The following is a 19,841-nucleotide window of genomic DNA, read 5'->3' as shown; positions in this document are numbered from 1 at the left end:
CGTAGGTAGTACTATTAATAACCCTAACTATCCAAGGCCCTTAGTCTACCTACCTTACCTAGGGTCCCTATTTCGTAATCTACGGAGCAGAAGTTACTGACCGTACTTGGTAGGTGCCTGTTTACATTGGAGGCGCAATAGCTTGAACGAATGAACGAACGAACCTAGACGCAGTACAACAATCTATTACTTCGTATGTCATACTCAATAAAGGGATGAAATTTTTCATTCGTGATTACCTTAGGATTAGTCGCAGCTTACTACCAACCTCAAGAATAAGCTCAGAGGATATAGATACAAATTTAAAGCGTATCTCCAAAAGTCGGGTCAAAGCTGTCTGAAAATTCGTGCGGCACAATATTGCTTACGATGGTTGTCGGCGATAACAGGTGACTAAGGTTCGGCAGGCGCGGAGTAGAAGCGGGGACTAGCTCCGGCGGGTTCCACTCAACCGGCTGTTTCGATGATAGGTAGGTACCTAGGTAAGCCAAGCACTTTTTGGTCTGTTCGATCGCTGTGTATCAACCGCCCCTTAGCTTATCGGCTGGCAACGAGAGCTGACGATAGTAAATTGGAAAACACATTTTTACTAATTACTTCGTATACGGTTATTTTTGTTCTTTTTTATTTTTTTCCTTTGCAAAAAAGCGCTCTAATTAGTGCAAGACACGTGGCGTATGCAGACTTGGGCAACTCCTAACTACCTCCATACAACGAAAGCGCCACATAATGGGGTCCAAACAACCAAGCTCTCGGGCATTCCCGAACACTCTATCTCCTAGCCAAGCGCCGGGCAGAACTCGCAATAGCCACATCTTTGTGGGTTTTTTGACCGGCCTGCTGGCATTGGCATTTTTGTTCAATCCCTTCTGGCAGCATTCACACAGCTGTCGTGGCCCTTGGTCTAAGCGGCCAACGTCGAGCCTCTCGATAGAGAATCGCGTGGAGCAAATACTCTCACAGACTCCCTTGATCGGTATGCTATAGAACTCGGAAACTCATTCACGGAGTGAACACCATCAAAATCTAACTAGGTAGTCATATAGACGGTCACAACGACCTTGCCATTCTGATCCGTGTTCTCCTCCACAACCATATCAACACTGAGCGGTTCAGGGAGGAATTTGAGGCAGGCACTTTCTCCTATCATGTCGACCTTGCCAGGCTGCGAGCTGGTAAGAATGGAGGTGCCTTCTGGTCCGTTTTTGTGCCTTGTCCCGATAATGGGACTGATTTCTCGGATAACAACTACTCTCAAAGTATGATCCCCCAGCCCATCAATTGCGTGCATGCCCAAATTTGCATACTCATTCCATATCTCCCTGCACAATAGGTATTCGTGACACTCTGCAGCAGATAGACGTCATCACACGCTTGACGGCAGCCTATCCAAACGATTTTTCCTCTGTACACATCAACAGCAGCAGAGCCATGGCGGCCTTCCGGGAAAACAAGCTCATATCTCCCTTGGGCGTGGAAGGCCTCCATCAGATTGGTAATTCGGTAGCCAACCTCCGTCAGTATCAGAGCCTCGGCGTGCGGTACGCAACATTGACACATAACTGCCACAACCGCTATGCTGATGCCGCCGTCCTCGAGAATCCCCTCCGCAAGGCTGAGCCTCTCTGGCACGGCGTCAGCCGCGAGGGACGTCGCCTGGTTCGGGAGATGAACCGCCTGGGAATGATCGTGGACTTGTCACATGTCAGCGAGGAGACCATGATTGACGTGCTGGGTGGAAAGCACGGGTGGGAGGGATCTCGCGCCCCTATCATCTTTAGCCACAGCAGTGCTTACTCCCTCTGCCCTCACCCTCGAAATGTTAAGGACCACGTTTTGCAGCTGGTCAAAGATCGAAACTCGGTCGTCATGGTAAACTTCTCTCCCGACTTCGTCTCATGTGCGGACGTTGGTGCCGAGAACGGGTTGCCGGGCCCGGACCCAGACCATGAAGCTTCCCTCGACCGGGTGGTTGAGCACATCTTGCATATCGGTGAACTCATCGGGTTTGACCATGTCGGTATTGGCAGCGACTTTGATGGGATCGAGAACACGCCAAAGGGACTGGAAGACGTATCAAAGTTTCCCGATCTCGTGGTTGAGCTGCTGAAACGTGGTGTCAGTGATGAAGACGCCGCAAAGATTGTAGGGGGTAACGTGCTCCGTGTGTGGAAGGCCGTTGATGCAGTTGCTTTGCAAATGCAAGCTGCTGGTGAGCTTCCCATGGAGGATGAACTGCCAGGATTGACCTTCGAGTGAGGAATCATGGGACCGGAAAGATGGCAAACAGAAATCATGGACTTGATTTGTTGAGGTGTGCCATACAAAGTATATGGCAGATGTTTTGTACAATATCGCCTTCGCAGCTCTATGCTACGGAGCCCTCACGTAAATAATCGAACACGTTCTCTTCCAAACCTCCCCAAAATCAGTCCCTAGCCGATGCAAAGAAACAAACACAGGCTTATAACCTCCTTTCGATCTGGTTGAGCTTCCTTGCGGTCTCTGTTTGGTTCTTTGTTTGCTGACCGCGCACAGGCAGGTGCATGGCGTGACGACGACCGCGATACGTTCCCATGTCCCTTAATCGCCTGATGTTGTCCAGCACTACCTTCTTCGCTTCGTTCTCGATGTTCATTGTTGACAGCTCGGCCGTCAGAGCAGTGATAGTTTTTGGTGGCAGTGTTCCCAGCTTGGCCATTGGGTGGATGCAGTACTTGGCCAGAATGCGCGCGGATTTTTGGGGGCCCAAGTTCCAGAAGCTTTCGAGAGCTTTCTAATATTCGAAATCGTGCGTTAGGAGTAATGCCGTATGATCGAGGTGTCTGGTCTGCAGTGCAAGACGTACCCTGACGAGCTTCTGCTCGTGGAAGTTGACTCCGAGAATGAGCACCTGTTTGTCGAAGACGGGTTAGCCCAGATTGCCTATACGGACGGGACTTTAGTAAGAAACTAGTCGGTTCGATAGCTTACCATGTTGTCGGTCAGTATCAAAGATGGTCTTTGATGTTCTGCTATATTCGCATGGCTCGATGGTGTATGGGTCTCTGCAGTGACATCGAAGATGAGCCGCGAATTGAGTCCCGAACGTGACTGCGGGTCGCAAAATTTGGACACGCCCTTGGGCGTGCAGCCACTGCGTCTTCAGCCAAGGGTTAGGGTATTTGAGTTGGATTGGATGTCTCCCCCACCTTGAATTTACCCTGAGATGGAACCTAGAGACGAATAACCTTTTTTTTTCCCCCCGTTACTGCAGACTCTTTATTAGTTGGTTCCTGATCAACATTCATTGCTAATCTGAAAGCAGAGAAAACATATTGGCATCATGATTCCTAGGAAACTTCTTCCCATTTCGGACGAGTTTGAATCCGAGGAGGACTACGTCGAAAAACTCCTCCAATTCGTAACCACAACTGATGTTTTCCAAATTCTTTGTGGCGGGGGTGAGACTCTCCTCGGTTGCTGCTTTATTTTTCATTTTGTTTGTTATCAAACCTAAAAGGACAAAAAGTATTGTGTATATGACGAGCCTAGAACTAAACATTAATTAGTGCATATTCTGGATTTCTTTGCATCCGAACCGGGAGTCTTCTATGGCGCCATACCAGAAGAATGGCAGCAATTCCTTCTCGAGGCCGAGCCATGGGCCTTGTTGGATTTTCTGATGAGAGACAATCTTGATACTATCACGGCTGTCAAAGGGTCCAGCATCCCCCTACCACCCAGTCTGGTGCAGTACATCAGGAACATTAGAAAGTTTTCCCTGAGGCGTACAGTCTCGCCTCATCATGCTGGCAGCTCTTCGCCAACGCTCCCCAGGCACATCTCCGTGGGGATGAAACCCAAGAAGATTCACGAGGTTGCCAGCTTTGCCGACTATGTGAACCGACTGGCTGGTGAATTCGATGGCAGCGACGGAGAGATCTCGCACCTGGTAGACTTTGGCAGCGGCCAGAACTACCTAGGTCGCACTCTTGCCGCAGAACCCTACAGCCGGCATATCATTGCGGTCGAGGGCAGGGAGGCAAACATTAACGGCGCAAAGGCTTTGGACCGGCTAGCTGGCGTCGCGGGGAAGATCAAGCTCATGCGCAACAAGAAGGCGTATATGCAGTATCTTGACAGCAAGGCCACACCGGAGAAAAAACAAAAGGCGAGTGAGAAGACACAGAGACGACTGGCCATGGGACCCGTCGTGTCGGAGGAGGAGTTTGCGGCTGCGGACCTGAGGTCGCGAAAGGAGATTGGAGACTACGATCCAGGCCTACCAGTCACCGGCAAAGGCTATATTCATTACGTGGCCGGACGGCTGGAGACCGGAGATCTAGCAGGCGTACTGAGCCAAGTACGCGATCAGATGCCCGAGGATAGGCGAGAGCTGGACCTGCGGCTGCTGGCCGTCTCGATACACTCCTGCGGTAATCTCTCCCACTATGGCATCAGATCAATGCTCATGAATCCAACGATCCGTGCGGTCGCAATCGTCGGGTGCTGTTACAATCTGATGACGGAGCGGTTGGGCCCACCGACCTTCAAACCAGCGTTTGAGCGGCCCACATTTGACAGCGTCAATGGTAGAGTCCGCAAGGAGGAGGAGAGGAAAGATCCACAGGGTTTCCCCATGAGCAATCGTCTCGGCACGTACAAGAGCAGAAACGGAGCCGAAGGGGTGAGGCTTAACATCACGGCGCGGATGATGGCGTGTCAAGCTCCGCAAAACTGGACCGAGGCTGAAAGTGCAGGCTTCTACGACCGACACTTTTACCGGGCCGTGCTCCAGCGCGTCCTACTGGACAGGGGGGCCATCACAAAGCTCTATTACCGCGAGGATGTCGCCGACGGTCCGACCACGGGCGGCGAGGGATGGAAGGAGACGCCATTTAACATGAGCACCAACCCCGTAATCATTGGCTCATTGAGGAAGCAGTGCTACACGTCTCTGACTGCATACATCCGGGGGGCGATCGACAAGCTCATGACAAACGAAGACTATAGCCAATACAGTGCTGTAATCAAGGAGAAGGTATCGGACATAACGGACGAGGAGATTGAAAGCTACAACCAGCGCTATGGACACCGCAGGAACGAGCTCTCCTCGGTGTGGAGCCTTATGGCGTTCAGCGCCTGTGTGGTCGAGTCGCTGATCGCTACCGACAGGTGGCTGTTTCTCAAAGAGCACCCAGACCATGTCAAAGACGCCTGGGTCGAGCCGGTGTTTGATTACAGGCAGAGTCCACGGAACTTGGTCGTCGTCGGGATTAAAAAGTAGAACAGTGACTTGGGCAGCAAATATTGAACCAAAATTTCCCAGGCCAAAAGGTTTCATCTCCGCTGGCGTGTGGATATCTCAATTGTCACAGTAAAAATTCGGGATGATCATCTTTGCTCGGGTAAATATGAGCATATTATACATGAGAAAAGAAAAAAAAAAGCAACGGAAAAGGCGGACGGGCGGGAAACCTATGGGACAGGCCATTGGGGCGATCATAGAGAAAGGAAGCGCTGATCAGGCCAGTTCACGCGCCAAAAAAAATGCCCTACTGGACTGGCTCGAGCAGATCCGTTTTGCAAAATCTTCTTTCTTCATGAATTATGGCTGATGTGGAAAACAGGCTTGACAGGGCCACAACTCTGGGTCAAGAGACCAGTCCGAACAAGGTAGATGACCGGTGTGCGTACAGTATATAGCACGGTTTGGGTATTGGTAAAAACTCAATTATTGACTTTGGTGATCACCGGAAAACGTTGGATAAATATTATCATATGAAAATGTGAAGAGGCATTTTTATGGCTGCGACTGCGATTTTGAAAAAAAGAAGAAAATTTTCGCTAGAGCAATGTCTATTGCAAGTGTATGCTGAGTATGATCATCTGATCCCCTGTTTTTTTGTTGGTGTCCGTCACCTTGAGAGTAACCGCCCACCCGTAAAAAGTTGTGAAGAAAATGTGCTATGTACAGTAGAATGTAAGATACTTTCCAAAGGATTGGGGAAAGAATGGTATCATATGTCCAAACCGAGTCGACAAAAGAAAACAAACATAAAAAAGAACAAGTACAGAACTGGTTTCGCCAAGCCGGCCTATGCATGAATGTCGTGAACACAAAAATCCCGTCCCTAAAAAATGAGCCAAAGACTCGTACAAGAAGTGAATACACACCGCCATCTAAGGCGTCTCTCTCTCCGATCGCCCTGGCATTCAACTCGCAATGCCTTTAAGCGCGGAAACTGACCTCGCGCTTGGAGAGGCTGTAGAGGGAGGTGGTGACTGCGCCTGAGTCGCACTTGGTGCCGGTGGCCATCTGCATCTGGGCAGCCCATACCTTGCCGGCGGTGCACTGCTGGAAGGCGTTGCCGCCGACGCACTTGAACTCACCGGGGGTGCAAGCACCGCCGGAGCTAGCTCCCTCGTCGTTGGCCGAGCCCGAGCCCGAGCTGCTGTTACCCGAACCGCTGTTGCCAGTGGCCGGCGAAGAAGAGGGAGCAGAAGGAGCGGCAGAAGGCGTTGAGGCGGGGGCCTTGGGTGTGGAAGTGGAAGTGGGAGTAGGTGTGGCAGCAGGCTGCTCAGCGGGCTTATCGGCGGTGTTGTTGTTGTTTCCAGACGCAGGAGCCTTGATACCGTTGCCAGGGAGAGGGGAAGAGGTCGGCTTGCTACCACCAGTAGGGGTTGCGGTGTTAGCGGGCTTGTCGCCCTGGCTGCTGCCGCTGCCACTGCCACTGTTGCTGCCACTGCCACTGCCGGTGCTGTCGGTACTGGCCTGACCACCAGGGGTGTTGGCAGGGCAGGTGAGTTTAACGAGCCTCGACGGGTCGCCCTTGTTGAAAACAACCGCACCAGGGTTGGGGTAAATGTAGTCTGATAAATCAAGTCAGCGTCCAATCCATGCGTAACAAAGTCAGAGCAAGTGGCCGTTCGGAACTGAAATGGAAAATGCTTACCTTTCCCCTCAGGAGTCTGGCAGGTGTTGGACGAGGGCGAGTTGGTGACAAAGATCTCCGGGAGCTTGTCAAGATTGGACTTGTCACCGCCGGTTCCAGTGAGCGTGACCGGGGCGCAGTTCATGTAGAATTCACGGTTGCCAATGCGGTTGATCCAGGTCCAGGACAGGATGTACTTGCCGGCGGGGATGTTGTCGGGGATCTTGAACTGAAGACCAGAGTCGAGAGCGGCGCTGGCATCGTTTCCGTTGTTGCCGTCACTGCTGAGGGGGCAGCCGCCCTGGATCGAGGTGATGACGCGGAATTTGGTCGCGGCAGTGGGGGCCGTCTCGTCGGTCAGAGCGACCTGGCAAGAGCCGCCGCCGTGGGTAGCACCACCCTGGAAGGTAAGCTTCTGGGTGGATCCGAGAGACATTGTGGTGGGAGTGCCACCGGACATCTTGCCCTGGCAAGGAAAGTTGATACCATCTCCAAGAGGACCGTTCTGGTTACCGGGGAAAGGAGGAGGGTAGGCCAAGAGCATGTGAGCGTTGGCGCTGGCAACCAGGCCAAAGACGGTAGCGATGCTGTTGAAGTACATTTTGAAGAATAAAATTTGGGTTTGGTTGTTTCCAAGAATCGAATCGAAAAGGACACTGATAGTCGAAATGTGTTGAAATGAAAAAAAAAGGTGCTGCTGAAGACAAGGGGTCCAACAAACAGGCAGCTTAGAGAGTGTATGAGTGCAAGCACTTGAAGATCTTGTTTGTTGACTTGATATGAAGGAATGAGGTACTGCTCCGGGCTAGTATTTGTTGTGCAAGTCAAACAAGACAAGGAACGAAGTCAGAGGAGGCGTAGCCGTCCTAAAGAATGAAGCTGTGAATGTTGTCGATGATGAGTTGGACAAGAGAAAGTGAAGGCTGGGAGGTTGGGATCCCAGTCTTATATATCGATTTGTTGGCAAGAGACAAAGCTGCCGTGTCTTGCGTGACGAGGTAAGACAACCTACGAATTGGATGGCAAAAAATGAATGTGGTTCTAGGAATGGAGCTAAAGCCCAATTGATTCTAGATCCCGAAAAGAAGGTAAGGGCTCGACAGAGCAAAGGAAGGGGTATCCAAAGACGATTGGCCACGAGGCGCAAGAGAATGAACGGGGATGATGCGGGATGGTAGGTAGAGAGGGACAAAAAAGAAGAAGGCAAAAGTAAAAAAGGGGAGCCATGATATACGAAGCCATCGGTAGCCATCCATCTCACATACTCTACCAGAATTAGGGGAACGCCCTTGTCCCTGAATGTGCTTGCAGGGGTGCTTCCTACCACTCAGAGCTCAGCCCATCGCTTTTTTCCAACCTTGCCCCTTGCGGGTCGAGGCATAAGGATCGTCAGCCGGGGTCATTTGTGTGTTCCTGGCAGATCCGTCCTAGCCCGTGATAGGTTACTGTGGCCGTGCCGCCATGTTTCGGAGTAGGACAAATAACCTAGAAGGTACAGTCACTAAAGTGGAGTACGATTTAAACGGGACTGAGAGGAGAGAAAAAAAAAAAAAAGAGCCAAGTGGTTATGGTAGTATTGGACATGGGACCTGGAGGGAGGAGGGAGAGGGGGACGGTATTCGGTTCCTTTGGTCCAGCCCCAGAAAAAAAAATCTGACCTGGGCTGTCGTGTTCCCAGCGCGCGTGTATCCTCCAATACCTTGCCTAGAACCGATGGAAGGCATGTGCCGCTTCCGTGCATGCGAATGTCAGGCGTATAGCTCGCCTTCCTCTACTGGGCAACAGTACGGCGCCACGTCCTTCAACCCCTGTCTAGCCGCCCCCTTTGGTGGGTCGGCGGGTCTGCCATTGAGGGGTTCAGCTCTCCCAGCCTTCCTCACCCTTGTGGTGTTCTTTTGTTTTTTCGGACGAAAAAATCCCAAAAAAAGAAAACGACAGCTAAAAAAGACACGATGGCTCCAGTGACGTGCGTTTCTATTACTTACTCATGGATGAGATGTTGGAGCTAAACATACCGTACCTTGCGTATTTCCAAAACTTGGCTTGCAGATGATCGCATAAGGGGTGTACATTTACGATCACCGGATATAGTGACGCCAGAAAGAGGAAATGGCGACATATTGTACATAGCCGCGCGCTCCAAAACATATCGCCCACAAGCACTCAACCAGAGCGCCCCCAGCGTAGAGCTCAGCGCCTCTTCGGCCTTAACGATGGAATGGGTCGGTTTACTACAGCTTTGTGATGGCTGCGACATTGGCTGGGCCTAGACATCGACAACCACGGCTCCCCTCAATGCTAGTCTCGTAATCCAGTCCAGAAGGGTCCCTATCACACACGGAATTCCCTTCCTACGGTATTCCAATTAGTTCCCGAATTCCCAGCCTACCCGTCAAGCCGTATAGTACGTGGTAGAGCCAGCGACGAGAGGCGAATATGGGTCCCCGGGTGTTGTCGCGGCGGCCTCCGTGGCGTGGCGGCAAGCGACTCTGATCACCAGTTTGGTAGTGGATTCCGGGGGGTCCATTTGAGTGTGGACCTTTCCGGGACTCTCGGTCGAGGTTACCCTTGATTGACAAAATATACTTCGTACACATCCTTACGTTTCCTCCTTTTCCATGCGGTGTAAGCACACAAACGCACAAAATCTTCCTTAAATAATATCTGACGTGAGCTATATCAGAACTCAACGTGAGAGGTATGAGTGAGGGTACAGTGCCTGCAATGAGGTACTTTTGGGCGGTTTGTGCGCGATGGTAGCCACATCTGACATGCCTCTATGCAGGTACTCAGGGGCCAAAATCCGGTTTTAGTGCCCACCAAGCATGCGCCGGCTTTTTTTTTTTTTTTTTTTTTTTTTTTTTTTTTTAGCGTCCAAGTACTCTCTAGCGTGCGCGTTTGCTGGCCTGTCTTGTTTGCTGTACCTCTTACATACTAAGCCCGTCAGAAGAAAAACAGGATGCAACGTCCGTCTATTTTCTATTCTTTTTCTTTTCGACAGCCGACTGCCCTGACAGATGCTCCGCTGTCGTGCGTTGCACGTGGTAGTCGTGGTACAGAATCGCACACACTCATCTATGTACGTGCGCATAACACATTTTATTGGGCGCAAGTATTTTGAATGCGATCTCTTCAATTCCCATGCTTGCAGTGGACCCTCGACGTCGTCACCTCGAGGCATTTGTCTTGGTCGTTTAACTGAGGGGCTGGTCGAAAGCTATGACCTGTGGACTCCCAGGTTGCCAGGATCCCACCGGTTCGATATACTTTTGTACTTTAAATCCTACAATGGATGATGGGGTCCGTCGCACGTTTGGTCATGGGCAGTTTGGGTACTGTACAGCACAGTAGCAACATGTGTTGATGTGTGTTGATGGACCGGAAGGATTGGAGCGCATGCGATATTCCGCCTCTGCCCTCGGCCCGTTTGTTCTTCTGCGCCAATCATCCGGATGTACTTCGTAGACTACTTACCTATACCTAACTAACTAACTACCCATGCATTGAACTACTACCGCAGGTGAAGACAAGTAAATTGTGACGCCGAGACGTTGTAGTCGGAAGAATAAAGGTGCATACACTCAAAAAAGACACATAATTAAAAAATGACATTTTTTTCATTATCTCCAGCGAAAAAGAAGGCTAAAGGACTGAAGGGCCGACCAATTAGCCCTCATATTCAGCGGTTCTTGCAGAAGGGTGAAACTAGGATAAAAGAAAGGGCAGAAGCCCCTTGAACATCCATGTTTCAGATATTCGACGACCCGCTCACCCCCAGAGGTCTTATTTGTTCAGCACCCAACGATTGGATGGAGAGCAAAAAAGAAAGGATGACAAGACTAGTAAAAAAAAAAAATTTGCTAAACTTTCATCACGCTAAAGCTGCATGCATGATTTCTGTTTGACTAAACAAACAAGACGAACGGATTTTTGCATGCCAACTTTTCGTCTGGAATATCGACTGGCCGCTAAATCGATTTGACAAGTCTTGGCAAGCGGAGAGAAGGCAGGGTAGCAGCCGCGTGGGGATCGGTCTGTTTGGCTTTGGCTCGTGCGTGCTTTAAAAGACGCAACCTGAGGTACAATACTACACTGCAGTGCGTCAGAGACAAATGGTGTCGACACCATGAGCAGTCTAAAACATTCATCGACGCCAACTAGAGGGATCTAGGCAGAAAAACAACAAATAATGTGTCATGTACTGCATGTACTGTAGAAGGATATGGTTTTTGTTGGGTTGTTTGTTGTTTGGACTGCGTATTCTCAGGGGGCAAGTGTGTGTCAACCCTTATTCGGCAAGCCCTAGGCGGCCTCGATATTCTGAGTTAGTCAATCGCGAAAAAAGGTCCGGCCGGCGAACCGTCAATTCTGGGGCTTGCAAGGCTTGCTACCAAAACATCGATCAAGCCACACCCCAATGGCTAGGTGATCTGATGATGTGATTGCAAGCTTTGTACCGGTAGTTGCACTGCTATACATACAGTACTGCACGCACTACCGGCGTATACTATAGGGTGGGCGGCTGAACGGGCCTGAGATGGGTCCTGCGTTCTCTACCCGTCAAGCCATATCACAAAGCAATTGGTTGAGGCTCTTAAAACCGTCGCCACCGCCACATACTGAAGAATACTGCGGCAATAATTAGGCATTATAGCGCAAATCTCCATTTGCTTGAAATAAAGGGTCGGAAAACCGGCTTGGCCGTGGGCTGGAGGGTGCGTTGAGAGGCGCAGCTGGGGATCACCGCCCGGGATCTCGACCGGCATCCCCTGGACTTTCAACGACCTTGACCTGCCAAGCCTGCAAGGTACCAACCCCACCGGAGGTTTGCGAAAGCGCTGCTACTTTTAGGAACCTTTGGAACCCTACCTTACCTTGCTTACCTACGCCGATTCCATATCCTTCACGTGACCAGATTTTCTCGGTGAACATCAGGGACTGAGCTGGGGACGAAAAAAAAAGCCACGTGCAAGCTGAGCATTTCAAGACTTGGCATTAAGAGGCAACCCAACGCATGAACTTCTTGTGAGATCTGCTCAGCTGGCCCTGTATCTTTATCCAAGCTTTTCATCCGAGCTTTCGTCTTCGCGCGCGCCTTTTTTTTTTCTCTTTTTTGTTTTCCCTCAATCGCACCCTTGTCGGTATGCGCAATGTTTATTATGGGCATTAATTACGTAGTTGATGGAATTAACCAGTATTCAACGGCCCCCATGAGATATTTTTTATCACGTACGAAGACAGAAAAAATCAGATCAGGGTGGCGTTAAATAACGATCATATTGGTAAGGCGAAACGGGGAATTAACAAAATCGCGCATGTGACTCAACTATTCTCCAATACATAGTAATAGTACTGTACCGGAGTATATTGCCATGGAACTAGCGGAGCGAATCCATACTCTGCAGCCCAACCTACGTCAACGGTTACCGCCAATTGATTGGCCCGCAGCTTGCAGCAATTCAAACCAGGAGCTGCATCACATGTTTCGAAACGAAGAAAGAAATTAAAGTAAACGCCAAAGAATTGCTTGATGTATGTGTCTACGATAGCTAGCTTGGCTGGATAGTATTCTTCGACGCTGGTGAGGTATACTCCTTTGCAAGTGTTGATTGTTTTCCCCGGAGAAGCACGGCCCACCTGTCGTTTTATATCCGATACAAAGAAGAAGAGGTTCCGGAGATTTTGTGGTTGGCGACGCTCATCCCTTGTGGGGTGTGGGCGAACCACAGCAGTCAAGTTTTTTTTTGGTTTTTTTTTTTTTGGCAGACCATGACTTGGGTTGGCGCCCCTGGGCATGGATGCGCCGGAGATGCACCCGACTCAGCTTGTCGTGAGAGTGTCATGACTGACTGGTGCCTAAAGGCGCCTCTTCACAGCTGAGCTACAGCTGCTACCGCCTGCAACAGCCCGTTCCATCCCTTCGGACCTCCAGGGCTGATCGTGAAGCTCATGTTTCCCCAGAGCGTCCACCGGCTCGCCGCCTAATCTGTAATTTTTTTTGCATGACTGGTCAGCAACTCAACACACTCAGGCGACAGCCGTAGGATTTAGGTCATCTCGGTCTTTCTGCGCAAATGAAAGGGGCACATGTGGCGCGAGTTTTCAACAATACAGCCAAAATTTGTTCAAGGAAAAAAAAAAAAAAAAAAAAAAAAAGCATCCTACCAGAGAAGCAGTAGTCCTCCCTTGTCCAGTGCTTCATGCGCTCGTTGCGAAAGTGGTCGAAATCCCACTCCTTGTCCTCGAGCAGAGCCTTGTCCTTGAAGACATACGTCGTGGTTTCGACCTCGGCGCCCTCGACGTTGCCTTCACCCTTGTCGTCACCGACCTTGTCCAGCAGCTTGACCTTGACCGGTAGACGGTCATACTCACTACCCTCAAAAAAGTCGAGCTTGACCATGTTGGCCTCTGTCAAGCCTGTGACGTAGGTCCCGCGTACCGTGTGCTCCGCATCTGGTACAATACCTGGATAGTCGGCGTTCCTGAGGAGGGAATGCGTTCAAAGTTTGTTTTCAGTCAGTCGTTGTAAAAGTTTATTACAGATGATTATTTCGTCCCGGCTGGCAGTTTGTGAGAGCTGCGCGGTTTTTTTAGGCTGCCATCAAAGAGCCCCGGGTATTGCTATCAGTCTGTACGAAAGGGGCACACTCACTTGACCCTTCGTCGACAGTAACCATGCAGAATAGCAGGACGGAATGTGTACTCGGACTTAAGCGCTTGCGGGGGGTCGGCCATACGGAAACAGACTGTGAAGAAGACCTCGGAGGCCATCTACGAATCCGGTGGGTCAGTGACTCCTTTGATCAAATCCTCCCGAGCTCCAGGACTTTGCTGACTGCGCCTTACCAAGGTACCTGCGTCTTATTGTCAGCGTGGATGAGGCGTAAAATAAGACCTCAGAAAATATGCCATGTGTTACGTTACCGTAGAAAAAGGCCGTGTATGTCTTGGGCGTCTCGGTGCCACCGCTCGAGCTAGGTGTCTCAGTCATGTCTGCTGCTTCTAGACAATATTGATAAAACTGCTCCCTTATTTTGTGTTTTTCTGTATGCTAGATTTCAGACCTGGGCGGACGGTGGCTGCTTGATGCCTTGTGGTCGCGGTGTTTTGTTGATCGATAACCACCAAGTGACTCCGGTGATCGGATGCCCGCTGTTATCTTGAGTTTTAGTGCCAAATCGCCAACTACGCATGCAACCGTGATGAGAGAGCTGAATAATGTGAGGGTCTTAGGGTACTATTCATATAAAATATCAAAAATATAGCTGCCTAGGAACTCAGCAAAGACACTAATCTAGAATACTCTATTTTCAACCAGAGTTGCATATATTATACTTCATCCTTTGAATTCAAAGGCAATCCCGAATAGCAAGCAGTGGGAGAGCATGACAAACCACTGGCCCGACAACGCAGACAAGTAGAATATCAATGTGGGGAAGATGTGACAGAATTTGGCGGGGTCTAACAATCAATTAGCAAACATTTCCTTTTCCCAGGAGGAAAAAAAAATAACCCAACAAAACGAAAAGAAAAAATGGCAGCAGCTCTAAGAAGCAAAGAATAAAACATTATATCCAGTGCGAAAGTCAATCAATTGCTTACACATCTTGTCCAGGCGGCCGTCATGTCAGAGGAGTTAAAGGACGAGGTGGAGGCCCTGAATTCCATCTACGGGGAAGGGACGCTAGTGCCAGCATCGGACAATGACGGTAACGATGCGGAGGCCGCTGATGCCTACATTCTCAAAATCCCAGGCGAGGGAGAGACCTCTTCGCTGCGTCTTCAGTTTCCCGCCGGCTATCCGGACGATCCCCCATCTGTTCTAGGCACGCACAGCTCGGGAGGGCAGAACCGGCCGCGTGGCGCTGCCGCTCGTGACCTTGAGCTATTCCGTGATGCTCTCGGTCGAGTATTTCAGCCCGGCATCGTCTGCCTATTTGATGCACTGGAAGAGCTGACAAGATTGACCGAGGAGCTTGGGATCAACGACGCTCAGCCGCCAGAAGCAGAGGATGACGGCGCAGAGGAAGGCACCTCCACGGCATCGCGCAAGGTGTCCGCTCCGGAGGACGCCCTGGGCCCGGAACCCCCCTGGATCATGTCCGACGTCTACGTCGAGATGAAGTCGACCTTCGTCGCCCGCTGCGCCCACGTCACCTCGGCGGCCCAGGCCGAGTCGTACGTCGCCCACCTCCTCGCGACGGACAAGAAGGTGCGCGCGGCGACGCACAACATGACGGCCTGGCGGATCCGGGGTGCAGACGGCAAGACTTCGTTCCAGGACTGCGATGATGACGGAGAGACTGCCGCGGGCGGGAGGCTGCTGCATCTGATGCAACTCATGGACCTGTGGGATGTCATGGTCGTCGTGACAAGGTGGTATGGTGGCCAGAAGCTCGGACCTAGGAGGTTTGCTGTCATCAACCAGGTTGCAAGAGATTCTTTTGTCAAGGCTGGCTTAGTTCCTGAGGCTTCCGGCAAGAAAAAGGGACCGGGAAAGTGATTGATTCCATCCAAATCGGTATGTCATTGCCAAACAAGCAGGTTGGTTGGGAGGCAAACTAGGCAAACTTCTGTTGTTCGAATACCGCGAAACATATCAAACAATCCTACTTCCGGATCGAATCATTTGGTAAGCAATTTATTATTTTGTTTGCCCTATCCTACCCTATCCTATAGATGCATTCTTATATAACTCTTCCTAAAGGATCAAGTATCTCCCGACAACAGAGGACCCAATATCTCAATGGCTTTGGCCGACTGCTCCCGCGACAGTATTACTGCGCCTGCCCTCGCTGTCGATAAATAAGACAATTCGGGGCCCTCGTCAGACATCTCTCGGGCCAGCCTCCCTGCTACTCCCGAAACAATTCCTGTTGCCTCAAAGGGCAATGTAGCCAAGTCCAAAAATATCGGCGCGAGTTCCCCTCCTGCCTCTCCTATCAGCGACTCGCCAAACATGGGGACCAGCGCCTTGTCAAGAAGCAGAGAAGGCGGATCATCCTGTGCCAACGTGACGGACAGGAACTTTGGTTGAGTAGCCAGTGCCGCCACAAGACACGTGTACAGGCGTGTATCGACCGTGTCGACCCATGTCCGATGGGAGTGCCCATTGCTGAATCCATTGCCCGTGTTCATCCTACTAAGCGATGGGCGGTTGAGGTGCGCTGTCGGGGATGCAGCCGATATCTCCCCATCCAGGCGGTGCGACGAAGTCTCGTGCCCGGAGCAATGCACCAATCTCAGACTGGTGTCCACTGTCGGCTGCACACTCTGCTTTTTGAGCAGAGCGAATGTGCGCTCCTGGAGTTCGTCGGCGTTGGAAGGTAACGGCGAGTCCGGGGTGGCATTATCATGCTCGTTGTAACTTCCTCTCCTGCTTACCATCGTGCTGCCGGCACCACTGTTGACGTGCGAGTTCAGGTACGAGCCCAGTCCAGACCGCGGCAGTGACATCATGGAGGACGAGTCGCCATTGTCGGTAAACTCAAACCCCCTAGCCAGGAGGGCTTGCACGACGTTCTTTTTATCCTTGCTCGGCACCAAGATAAAGTCGGAATAGTACGTCGTGATAAAAAAGATGGAAATCCCCGCAAGGGCCAATGGCGAAGACAGGTCGACGACTCGGGACCCAGCATCCATGCCGGCACTTATAACGCACAGCGCCACATACGATTCCTTTGAAATGGAAACCCTCTCCCTAGCAGCCTGGCCGAGTTTTTGGAGAGCCGGCTCGAAAACACTGTTTGCCCATGTCGTCTGGCACACGACGGAGCACTCGATGGGTGTTATGCTGACGTTGAGGAATGGCCGCTGATCACGCGAGCCAAGTTGAGACCAGCTTCTGCTCGAACTGCTCGCGACTGGACTGCCATTTCCCTGATCATCTTCATGCTGAAGAATAGACTCCTTTTGGGGTAGAAGAATTTGAAGTATTGGTTGAAGAAGTGTAGGGTAGAGGTTGAGTGGAATATGAATTAGGCTGAGCTCGCCGTCCTGTAATATGTGTTAGTGGCGAAAACGCTGTGTCACCTTTTGGATATATCGGCATAGATCTTACTAGAAATGATACTTGCGCATTCATCCTGTACTTGGAGAAGCAAAATATCAAATATGACTGAGAGTTGAGTACAAAAAAAGGACAACCAATAATGCGGACGATATCGGAGGACGGCGCGGGAGTTAGGTTGGAATACCTAAAGAGGTGTTTTGAGTGGGGTAAAAATGACTAAAAAGATAAGGGCTGAGGATAGCTGATTCCTCGGGTTTAAAGGAGGTGGTGATCGTTATCTCGGCTTCTGACTTCCTCTTCTCTTCTCCCATAACTCATTAACAAAATTGACCTTGTACTAGTACAGTCAAAGCGCTGAATAAGTGATGGTTGCACTAATGGACAAAAAGCCTCTTCTTCTCTCTTTGGGTGTCTCCGCGGAGTATCGCCCAGGGATTTTATGATGCCATTTATCTGCGTAGAGACGAAAGGGGGTGGTTTTTTTTTTCGCGCGATATTTAAGGTTTGAGGGACTCGCTCCACCTATCGGCACATCACGCTCAGTATGCCATGGGGGAACCTTGAGGGGGGTTATGACGAGCGTGAGTGGTCTCTTGATATGAAAAAGAAGGTAGGATTTGGGTCCAAAAAGAACTTGATTATGCATTGATGTGAATCGCGTAAGCTGGGCAGCAGGTGGGATAAAATGGAAGCTAACCGAGCCGGTGGCTTATATGCCAAGTGGGTAGGAGAAGACAGACAGACATATGTAAGGTAGGTACACAAAATATCGAAACTATCGCCGATGCAAGCCTGCGCGCCCTTCGTCGTTGTCCTCGTGCCCTGCCGAAACCCAGAAATCCCTGACGCCAACAAAGCAAGGGGAGTGTCAGGTCCGGTTGACCACTGCACCTAATCCGTAGGTTGGGTACGTCGATAGCCAGTAAGATACTAGGAATACTAGATACACTAGTGCCTCCATCCCTACATACATACATACATACGTTGCCGACGGGAATTGATCTACCGAGTTAATCGGCTTAGTATTATGGATGGAACCCAGATAAGGATTCGATACCATGCGTGCGGTGACGCACGTAATATGCATTCGGGTGGGGGGACCCTTGCACTCACGACGGCAAGCTTTGAGATGAGTATGATGCAAGACGACTTACTTATCCCGTATAGGTAGGTAGGTAGCTAATATCTCCAAACCAGTGTCACTGCCTGGTTTGTACTAGGTGAGTGCTTCAAAGAAATGTTAAGTGTGCATGGTGAGGCTGTTTTACCCCGCAGCAAAGCCCCAATGCTTGGATAGATACTCGCCTACTCCGTAGACTAACACTCGCCTGGAGGCTGCATAGTTCGAACTACTCATAGAGTAGAACTACCTACACTTGGAGGAACCGACATGTCTGGACCCGAGCAATGAGACGGATTACTGAAGATCGGCCAATAAACATTGGCGAAAAAAAATACAAATGTGTTCTGCTTCGTTGACAGTCTAGAAACCAAATAATTTGGGGTAAGTGCTTTTGGATTGATCAATCGAAGTTACCCCGCGTTGCTGTTGATTCCCGTCATTATCTGCACGTTTGTGGCTTTGTGTTGGAGATCTGCGGGGCTTCACTCGCAATGAGCGATAAAGCACGACATCTTTTGGGCAACGTACAAATTTTACCAATTTACTGACGTAGAAGTTGTACAAAGTTGGGCAAGGACTTATCGAATCGTCGTCGGTACAAAGGTGCTGACCCGTCGGCTATCGTCGGTTTGCCCAGAACAATCCTGTACTCCATCACATTATCACCACAGCAAGCAGATGTGACAGCGGGCGGCGTACCGTAGACTGGGAACACGAGAATGCTGCCATCATCGTACATGATTGTCAGCAAGCTCGATTGTAATCCCCCGCGTTTTTCTGCAGTGAGCAGAGGCGACAGTCACATCAAATATAGCACTCGTGCTAAGGGTGTGAACCCAATAGGAAGCCGGTTCCACGATGCAAAAGATGCCGAAAACGGGCAAGCTGAATGCATTCTTGACAATGCGTGTGCCCCAAAGCTTGGCAGTCGATCACTGAAGATGATCGATGCTGATATCAGCCGCTTGACCATCGCCGAGAGTATGCGATGCGGCTGACAGTCAGTCATGTGTGTGACTTGATGATAGTACTCTTTCTGGGATGCTATACTCTGAGAATCCAGTTGTTCTATCAAGGAAGGTAATGTATGTGGCTAGTGTTGTAGGCAGTTGAGGCAGGTTCTGCACCATATGTTTTGCTGTATGGTAAGGGAGTTAAATTGCGTACACTTCCCCGATAGTTTAGAGCTCGTCATTAGTAAAAAAAAAAGAAAAAAAAAGAAAGAAGCAACAAAAGCGTTTGCGCCATGCATCACGACGCTGGATCTTTGCTGTTGGTTAGACAACAACGGCATGTTGGTATGGATCCACCCAGGGTTAGTTAGGTCAATACTCTAAGTCGCCATTACAAAGACGCGCATATCATTCCATGGGTATTTTCAGCCACTTTCCATGTCAGTCTTCAAGGCATTCGTGTTCTTTGATGTTTGTATTAGCAGCTGCTCAGTTTGATGATAAGAATCGTGGAAGCTGTTGTGGGGTTTGTAGTGGATGTGATTGCAAGCTTAAATTTGGACTTTGGTTACCTGATTCACTAACTAACTAGGTAGGTAATTAGGTACCTACGTACCTTAGGTACCATGTACGTAAAAAATCAAAGTTGATCAACTTGAGGTAAACTGTTCTGTCTTGCTATCACGTGCCATTACCCCAGGAACGGAACCTTTGGCTTACCAGGATTTGCATGCAATACATAACCAGGGGCCCCGCTATTCCGAGCCGGAAAATTGATGATCCATGCCTAGCGCAAATGGATTTCGCGACTGGCTCGCCCAGTTCGCGGTTTCTCG

General features: G+C 50.3%; 8 protein-coding genes across 8 annotated transcripts; 4 read left to right on the top strand and 4 right to left on the bottom strand.

The window, feature by feature from the left end:
• Positions 1-729: 729 nt before the first annotated feature.
• Positions 730-2,259, top strand: PgNI_01578 (uncharacterized protein; the record flags this gene model as incomplete). The annotated part of the gene is made up of 3 exons (XM_031121649.1): positions 730-976; positions 1,047-1,259; positions 1,334-2,259. The coding sequence occupies 3 exons, from the start codon at positions 730-732 to the stop codon at positions 2,257-2,259; spliced, it is 1,386 nt and encodes a 461-aa protein (XP_030986623.1).
• A 205-nt stretch (positions 2,260-2,464) lies between these two features.
• Positions 2,465-2,976, bottom strand: PgNI_01577 (uncharacterized protein; the record flags this gene model as incomplete). The annotated part of the gene is made up of 3 exons (XM_031121648.1): positions 2,465-2,776; positions 2,849-2,893; positions 2,974-2,976. 3 exons carry the CDS (start codon positions 2,974-2,976, stop codon positions 2,465-2,467), a joined length of 360 nt encoding a protein of 119 aa, XP_030986618.1.
• Positions 2,977-3,325: 349 nt separating this feature from the next.
• Positions 3,326-5,269, top strand: PgNI_01576 (uncharacterized protein; the record flags this gene model as incomplete). The annotated part of the gene is made up of 2 exons (XM_031121647.1): positions 3,326-3,443; positions 3,552-5,269. The coding sequence occupies 2 exons, from the start codon at positions 3,326-3,328 to the stop codon at positions 5,267-5,269; spliced, it is 1,836 nt and encodes a 611-aa protein (XP_030986617.1).
• Positions 5,270-5,762: 493 nt separating this feature from the next.
• Positions 5,763-8,317, bottom strand: PgNI_01575 (uncharacterized protein). The gene is made up of 2 exons (XM_031121646.1): positions 6,939-8,317; positions 5,763-6,855 (listed from the first exon to the last, which is right to left on the bottom strand). Exons 1-2 carry the CDS (start codon positions 7,516-7,518, stop codon positions 6,215-6,217), a joined length of 1,221 nt encoding a protein of 406 aa, XP_030986616.1. The 5' UTR covers positions 7,519-8,317; the 3' UTR covers positions 5,763-6,214.
• Positions 8,318-12,773: 4,456 nt separating this feature from the next.
• On the bottom strand, positions 12,774-13,908 carry PgNI_01574 (uncharacterized protein; the record flags this gene model as incomplete). The annotated part of the gene is made up of 4 exons (XM_031121645.1): positions 12,774-12,898; positions 13,083-13,399; positions 13,570-13,688; positions 13,837-13,908. 4 exons carry the CDS (start codon positions 13,906-13,908, stop codon positions 12,774-12,776), a joined length of 633 nt encoding a protein of 210 aa, XP_030986615.1.
• Positions 13,909-14,541: 633 nt separating this feature from the next.
• PgNI_01573 (uncharacterized protein) lies at positions 14,542-15,420 on the top strand (the record flags this gene model as incomplete). The annotated part of the gene is made up of 1 exon (XM_031121644.1): positions 14,542-15,420. The coding sequence occupies one exon, from the start codon at positions 14,542-14,544 to the stop codon at positions 15,418-15,420; it is 879 nt and encodes a 292-aa protein (XP_030986622.1).
• Positions 15,421-15,626: 206 nt separating this feature from the next.
• On the bottom strand, positions 15,627-18,270 carry PgNI_01572 (uncharacterized protein; the record flags this gene model as incomplete). The annotated part of the gene is made up of 4 exons (XM_031121643.1): positions 15,627-16,913; positions 16,978-17,034; positions 17,909-18,051; positions 18,252-18,270. 4 exons carry the CDS (start codon positions 18,268-18,270, stop codon positions 15,627-15,629), a joined length of 1,506 nt encoding a protein of 501 aa, XP_030986621.1.
• A 501-nt stretch (positions 18,271-18,771) lies between these two features.
• PgNI_01571 (uncharacterized protein) lies at positions 18,772-19,050 on the top strand (the record flags this gene model as incomplete). The annotated part of the gene is made up of 1 exon (XM_031121642.1): positions 18,772-19,050. The coding sequence occupies one exon, from the start codon at positions 18,772-18,774 to the stop codon at positions 19,048-19,050; it is 279 nt and encodes a 92-aa protein (XP_030986620.1).
• Positions 19,051-19,841: the final 791 nt, after the last annotated feature.

Source organism: Pyricularia grisea, assembly GCF_004355905.1.
Source record: "Pyricularia grisea strain NI907 chromosome Unknown Pyricularia_grisea_NI907_Scaffold_1, whole genome shotgun sequence".
NCBI lineage: Eukaryota > Fungi > Ascomycota > Sordariomycetes > Magnaporthales > Pyriculariaceae > Pyricularia > Pyricularia grisea.
The sequence above is the reverse complement of the archived record's forward strand: the minus strand, read 5'-3'. Positions and strand labels throughout refer to the sequence as shown.